This window comes from Pseudomyrmex gracilis, unplaced genomic scaffold, assembly GCF_002006095.1.
Source record: "Pseudomyrmex gracilis isolate BER0280 unplaced genomic scaffold, ASM200609v1 scaffold_2436, whole genome shotgun sequence".
Lineage (NCBI taxonomy): Eukaryota > Metazoa > Arthropoda > Insecta > Hymenoptera > Formicidae > Pseudomyrmex > Pseudomyrmex gracilis.
The window spans coordinates 2,271-9,969 of record NW_018023020.1 but is presented as its reverse complement, the minus strand read 5'-3'; the positions used below and the strand labels follow the sequence as shown (position 1 = coordinate 9,969).

General features: G+C 32.3%; 1 protein-coding gene across 1 annotated transcript in view; it reads right to left on the bottom strand.

Annotated features, from left to right (window-relative positions):
- Positions 1–2,342: 2,342 nt before the first annotated feature.
- The window catches only part of LOC109862821 (uncharacterized protein PF11_0213-like), a 6,909-nt gene continuing 1,552 nt past the window's right edge, over positions 2,343–7,699 (bottom strand). Inside the window, exons 2-7 of the mRNA XM_020442962.1 lie at positions 6,596–6,757; positions 6,275–6,504; positions 4,432–6,190; positions 4,234–4,335; positions 4,053–4,093; positions 2,343–3,915 (exon numbers count right to left, since the gene is read on the bottom strand). Coding sequence (XP_020298551.1) covers positions 3,071–3,915; positions 4,053–4,093; positions 4,234–4,335; positions 4,432–6,190; positions 6,275–6,504; positions 6,596–6,757 — 3,139 coding nt within the window. The 3' untranslated portion in view covers positions 2,343–3,070. The remainder of the gene's footprint in view (positions 3,916–4,052; positions 4,094–4,233; positions 4,336–4,431; positions 6,191–6,274; positions 6,505–6,595; positions 6,758–7,699) is intronic.

Here is a 7,699-nt window from a genome sequence, read left to right as displayed (position 1 = left end):
ACATCCGGGAGAACGAAATGGCGGACCAGTACGCTAAAAAGACTCTAGATATGCCGGAACCAAACTCTTCAGAAACTTGCTCCGCCAGATCAGTTTTTCCTAGTTTTCGAGCTATGGCGGTTGAAGAGTCCACTTCGTTTCTTACAACTGAGGCCCGGTATAAAGGCCTCCGATATTTTCGGCTCAAAGGAAAGGTTTTGGGAAAACCGTGGTATGAGGGTACCAAAAAACCCCTCCCTAGATCTTTGATCTCCTTGATATCTCGCATTCGGTCATTTCATACTAGCGCACGTTCGCATCTAGCTAACAAAAACATTGTCGACTCGGCTGCCCGTGCGGTCACGCAAACCAGGATCTTGATCATATTTTTTTCAACTGCCCAATGTACAAAGACTTATCTGATCAACTTTTGATAGATCTTTTCCATAGTGGCTTCAGCCCGCCCTACAAAGTGGCTAGTATAGCTTTCTCAGACAATATTCGCGCTATGCACGCCATGTTATGTTTCGTAACACGCGCGCAAATATCCCTTTAAGCTTTACCAAACTCTTGCTTTTATCACTCCTGCTTTTACTCCTTCCCCTTTCTCTTACCATGCACAAGACAAGTATCCTCACACTGGACATGACCACTCGCCTTCAGTTTATCTTTCCTTATACGGAAAAGACTGCTCAGCAAAGGTGCTCCAAACCTAATATCAGTCAGAAGTCCCTGGAATGGCTTCCTAGAATGGCGTATGGACTAACTTAATTCGGTCCACTGAGCCAATTTTGCACCAAACCAAACCTACTACAGGGACTCACTCTGGTTTCCCTTCAACACACGAATAAATCTTTCGCCTTTTACTACAGGGACTGTAGTGTTACACAGTATCACCCAGGGTTGGGCACGTATTATACGTGAGGTATTTTACATTGTATTATACTTGGTATTGTACAGTATAATACATCGCTTAGTTTTATACATATTATACTTCGTGTGGCGCCATCTCTACATCATGTGTATAGTAAATTTTTAAGTCCAACATCCATGATCCATGTTGTTAGAAATCGGTCCGAGATTTTGGTTCAAAAAATGTATAGCCAATCAACTTGCAGTTTTTAAGCGGAAAACAGCAATTTTATTGACTACGTTAGTCAATTGTGATAGAATTTTGATGGTTAAAGAAACATCATTTCAAAACTGCAAGCAAATTGTAACTTTTGTTAAAGTTATCCAAGGAAAGACCTTTTATTTAAAGTCATGGGATATCTTGTGCAATTTAGAAGAAATACTTAATGAAGCACTACATATAATTAAAACTAAATACTCTGTCATGATTTATTCTGTAATCACAGATCAAGATTATCATACACTAAAAACTAGTGAACAAAATAATTTGTGGTTTTTAAATTGCAACTTATTCTTTCCATTATCATTAGAAAAAGTATTATTAAATGAAAATTTTGTAGATAAAGTTCGTTATCTGCTTGTTGAATTCTTAGATTTGAAAGAAGATTTATTGAAACGTGATACAGCAACAATTATATTATCGAATACTACCTCTTGTGATAATTTGCATGATATGTATAAATCTTGTAAAAAAAATTTAGCAGCTATGAGACAAATTGTCGGCGAAAACGTATATAAATTGAAAAGAACTGTTGTCAGTATACTTTTCGACAAAACATTCGAGCAAGAATTACACGATTCTTTGGACTTGTATGGATCAATACGTTCAATTATAGAGAAATGTGAAAATTCACGTACAACATTTGCAGATATTGTTGAAGATTGGTTGACTTTAGAAACATTAAACAACAACCTCACTTATCGAATTAAGGCTAGTAATAATAAAATAATCACTCCAATTGCATTGGCAGAAAACTTTTGTCATCCAAATTATCAAGGAATTTTATGTGTAATGGCCCTTACAGGATAGAGAAATTTTTGAATTTCTAGTACTTTTCTATTCTAGGCCAATCAACAAGCTTAAAAACTTTGTTGACAAATGTAATTTGCATTTCTACAAACATAATAGTGTACTTCGATAAATATTATACGTTTTATACGTATTTTATACGTTTTTTACGTATTTTACCGTAAAAAACTGTAAAATGTAAAAAACTATAGATAATGCTCGAATAACCCAACCCTGGTATCGCCTGTACGTAGTTTAAAGCACCCTCTGTATCACGCAGTGTAGTGAAAATTACAAAAGTGAACGAATTCACTAAAATATCTATGATCTTATTGGTCAACACCTAATAAATTAACTCGCTTTTGTAATTTTTACTACATTGCATGGATACAGAATCGATCCTCTTGCTAGAAAGCAACCCTAAGAGCAGCCATCCTATCGTAGTTTTTTACCAGTTTTTTACGACGGTTTCAGCCGCTGGTTTTAGCGCTATATCTACAAAAGTGTCAAAAGCTGCGTTCCACATTAAAGGCAAATCGCAGGTCTCGTAGAACTGATCAATCACGTTGGCCGCTTGGCTGATTTGACTCTGCAATTGGTCAGTTCCACAAGATCTGCGACTTGCGCGCGCGCACACACGGGTATTCCAGTTATTGAACTTCAAGAAATCCGATTATTGACACAAGGTTTAATAAATATAAAAATGTTACACTTGGAGGCATAAAGCATGTCACGAATATTTAATTTGGTATAAATATCACACAAACTGTATAAAATAAATAACTAGAGGTAAATATTGATTTCTTCTTTCTTTCTTCTTTTATAAAAGTGAATACTTATCTTAATCAGTCATATTTTATACATGTTTACAATATTAATGAATGTTTTACTATTCAATACAGAAGATAATATCCTAATATTATGTTCAAAAATACTTTATATTCATTTTCTCTTATATGTATGTAAATATTTCAACTCTTCATCAAAAAGTACACAATTATTCTATAATTTGAAATTTTATCTAGTAAAAAAGCTATGATGAGTTTCACAATTTACTATTCATAGTTAGCATATATGTACAAATTTTTTATATTATTTTTATATCTACATTCATATATATATGTAAAATTTAGCGCAATAGCATAAGCAAATTATTATATTTGCGTTCTATTATACATAAAGATTGTAAGGAAAAAGTTGGCTTTCACCTTCTTGCAAAAAAATTTGTAAAGCTTTGTACAATAAATATCTACCGAATTTTTGTTTTTGTTGCATGCTCCATGTTGCCGCGACGCCATAGTATTCACCATTTTTACAGTTTCCTAAGTGTTCTCTTCCTATTGCATCTATCATGGCGGCTTCTCTCGTATAAGCTTCTACTGGGATAATATTTTGAAAAACATGTAAACAAATTACACCGTGATTGCTGCTCCATATATCGAGAATGTTATCGACTTTTTTATTTCTAATGGTTGATTTGCCCGACCATATTTTGTAAGCGTCGTAGAGATGATCAAAGGGTCTAGAGCGTTTGCCTTTTCCGATGTAAAATATAGAATTAAGAAAAATAGACCACACTTCAGATTCAATCAGACGAGCGTTACGATTCGGTAGATCTTGCGTTATGCGCGGATCTAACAGCAGATACGTAAAAGACATCTTCGATGTGCCTTCGCGCCATCTCCGCGACGGATCCGGTGATGCAAATTCTTGGAATACATGCTTTTCTAGACTTCTATAAGTATCCAAATGATTTAACCAATTCCCAAATTCTAGATGAGATTTGATTCGTTTACTTAGTTCTATATGATTTTTTTGATTGTTTTGTAGGTGTGGCATCAACGAAGTATTGGTATCTCTGACAGCTTTTAAGCGCATAAGACGCTTTAAATAAATCTGTCTAGTTGTACTAGTAATCGGACCAGGAAGATCGCCAAACTGTCTAAGCTCTGTTCTAAGAGTCACATCGTCGATGTATAATGGTAAATTTTGAGAAGCAGATATACTCGAAGCATCTAGACATAATAAAAGAAATAATTTTTTAAATACTTACAGTCAATAATATATATTGAATAATAAACATTTTATATTAAATAATAAACATATACATAATAACATGTATAATAACATGTATATTTTTGTTTCACTTTACCTGATACAGTCATTTTACTTTTGATGTCACATTCACTTCCACTAAAATAAGAGGAACAATTAGTAAAGAAGGTAAATAAGTAACTAAAGAATGATAAAGATCATTTCAATAAGTTTTATCTTTCATTTATTAAAAGTAAAGTAAATAACTTTTATACAAAAGATTAAACATTGTAACTCACCTATATGGTGTGACACAAAGTCGCCGTTCTAATAGAACCACATCTTCTTCTAGATCTTCATATTTATATTCTTCTTGAGTACTAACAAATGAAAGTAGAGACCTGTGTGATTAAAAATATTTAAATAAAACATTTTATAGAATTTTTTCTTATAAAACAGTTAAATTTTATTAATAAAGAATACAAATTTATACTCACGAGTTCTTTTCCGATTGATATACGTTTGAGTCTTTTACTTTAAATGTATCTTCTGTCTTACTGAAATCAATGGTGTGCTTGTTCAGTTTTGAAAGAAGTAACTGAGACTGCGACAACGAACAAGCTTGTGTATCTAATTTATGCAACGAAGCTTCATGAAGTTTATTACTACACCAATTTTTTGCATGTACATTGCAAATCTTACTTATGTTTACATTTAAATCTTCATTTAATAATTTCTTAGTATCACAGTCAACACAGTCTACGAATTCTTCTTTATGTGATAAATCAATAGATTTTATCATATTTGCAGATTTCTTAAGTGAAATATCTATTGCTTTTGGTTCCTTATCTGGTTTAAATATGTTTTTTCTAATTGTTACAAATTTATCATTTATTTGAGTGTTTTTGAATTTCATATATTTATTACCACTAAAGTAGTTAACAGATTTCTTTTTTTCTATTTGATTAAAACTGTTATTTAGATTTACAAGATTCGGGTCATTGTCTATATCCTGATCATATTTTTCATTATCGAAATTTATTGTAAAATTATCGTAATTTTCCTGTCCCGATTTTGAAAGTTTGTTACAATTTATTGACAAACATTCATTACTTGTATGTAGCATATCTACTTCTGAGAATATTGTTTTATTTAGATCAACCGACTTGAATTTAGTATTGCCACTAAATTCATCAGTAGTAACATCACTTTCATATGGGTAAGGATAAAATATTTGCCTTCTAGAATACTTGTATATTGATCGTCTTTTTCTTCTTGGTGTGGATTGAGCAATGCGTTTCCTATGCCAATTATATTCAGACTGTTGCGTTTGATTTTTATATTTCTTAGTGTTTTCAAGCATTTCTTGAAAAGAAGAGTCAATGCTTAATCTTTTTTTTAAATTCAGTCTTTTATTTGTATGTTCAGATGTTGTGAAACTAGGTGACATACTGATAATATCATCATTGATAAGTGGCGATGTATTTACAATATTTTTTTTCATTCCTTGATTAGGTGTTTTAAAATTTGGTGACATACTAATAATGGAATTGTCAAAAATATGAATAGGTGTTAAAGGCGTCTTAGTCACAACTTTTTTGTGTTTTTTTTTGGAAGTGCTTTGTTTAGAGGATCGTGTTTTTGTAGGAGTGGCAGATTTCGAGATATCTTTGACACATTTCTTCTTTGGTTTGTGTAAAGTACTCTTTAAAGTTTTGTCGTATTTATGTTTATGAGGTATATCTTCATTCTCTTTTAATTGGCATGATGCACTAGAATTACTTGTAATGCTCCTTTCTCGTTGATTGTTTTTTTTATAAATATTCAAAGTCTCATTAATATTACAGTTATTTACTGAGAATGAAAGTTGATTAATAATTTGACTGACAAGACATTTTTCTCTTTCTACAGCATCGGAAAGATGTAGATTTGCAAAATCAAAATCAAGTCCAATAAATGAGTAATTTGATACTTCTCTTGTGTCTTTTTCTGAATGATCTTGAAGTTGAACGGTTTGACTATGTTTAAAAGAATATTTATTTAGATTGTCAGACAATATAGATTTAGTTTCAATAGTATTATTACATAAATCTGTCACACAGCTTGTATCTATCATTGACGAAGAGTTTGGCTTGCAATTATAGAAATCAATAAGCGTACTCTTCTCTGTTGTATTATTTTCATCTAAATTTACTATCTTTTCCTTTAATGCAATGTATTCAGCAATTACATTTCCATTTGTTACTAAGACCTTATCTGTAACATTAAGAATTAAAGCTTGGAATAATAAGCGTGTCAAATAAATTCTCTGATCAAATGCTAAAAAAAGGATAACCTTACCAAGTGCTATATTGAACTTCGGTTTATTATCTTCATTTTGAAAGGTTAAACAATAATCTGAAAGCAATGTTAGAGCCTTGAAATATTTACCATCAAAGGCAAAATGAAATGGACTGTGTCCATCATTGTCCAAACAAAGTGGATCACCACCATTCGCTAAAAGTAATTGTAATATATTTAGTCTGCCCCAGGCAGCTGCCACATGAACTGGAGTCATTCCATCATTTGATCTAAGATTGTATTATAAATATATTACATTTATATATATATATTTATATATGCACAAATGCAAAAGTATTCAGTTTATAAATATTTGTGTACCTCACATTAGGATTGCCACCATGACGTAAAAACAACTTAGTAACTTCTTCTGCAAATTCTTCAGAATCATTGCCAATAACTAAATGAAATGGAGTAACTCCATATGTCGGAATTATGACATTAGGATCTGCATCTTTACTTAAGAGGAGGGTTGCCACTTGTCTATAAAACAAAAACTAATATTGGTCAAATATACAAATCTTTAAATAAAGAAGCACTTCAATTCTTCCAATTCTGCAATACCAAACAATCCAGTAAACATAAAACATTAAATGCAATGGCTCTTTCACACAGACTGTATTAATATGTTACACACAAAAAACAATCCTAATCAGAGCAAAGCATTTTCTCTCAGAAAAAAACACAATAATTACTTAATATAATAATTTGCATCTCTCTCTCTCTTCTCCAGCATGTTAAATCCACCGCATGTGAAAAACATTGTAGTTGTAAGCACTTCAACTACAAGCCAGTGTTATCTTTTGTTACCAATATACAGGGTATATAGGTATCTAAAAAATTTTGACATAGCCAAAATATAAAGATAGATCAGTCTGAAGAGAAAAGTTTTGTACTATTTTGCAAAATTCACAATAGGTATTATAAATTCAGTATTATAAATAGTATTATAAATAAGTATTATAAATTCACAATAGACTTACTTCATGAAATCTCCGAAGAGATAAAGAGAGCAAGAGACGAAGCAAACAAGTAAGTGGCAAGTGACACAACTTCTTGCAATCAGCTGATTTTCACAACTAAATTATACACTCCTACAGAGTCCGGACCATCACTTCTCATGCACTCATTGGATCATATGTATTAATTAATCGCTCAAAACTTATTGTGAATTTGGTATGACTTTTTGGTTTAGATTACTTTAATCTACCTTCACACTTTGGCTGTGTCAAAATTTTTCAGACATCCTGCACGCGTACCATACACACACACGCGCGCGCGCGCATGCATTAGAATTATTCAGAGTGCACCGCGTGGAGGTTGCATGGACGGACTTTACACCTTTGTGTGTGTGTGTGTGTGTGTGTGTGTGTGTGTGTGTGTGTGTGTGTGTGTGTGGTGTGTGTGTGTGTGTGTGTGTGTGTG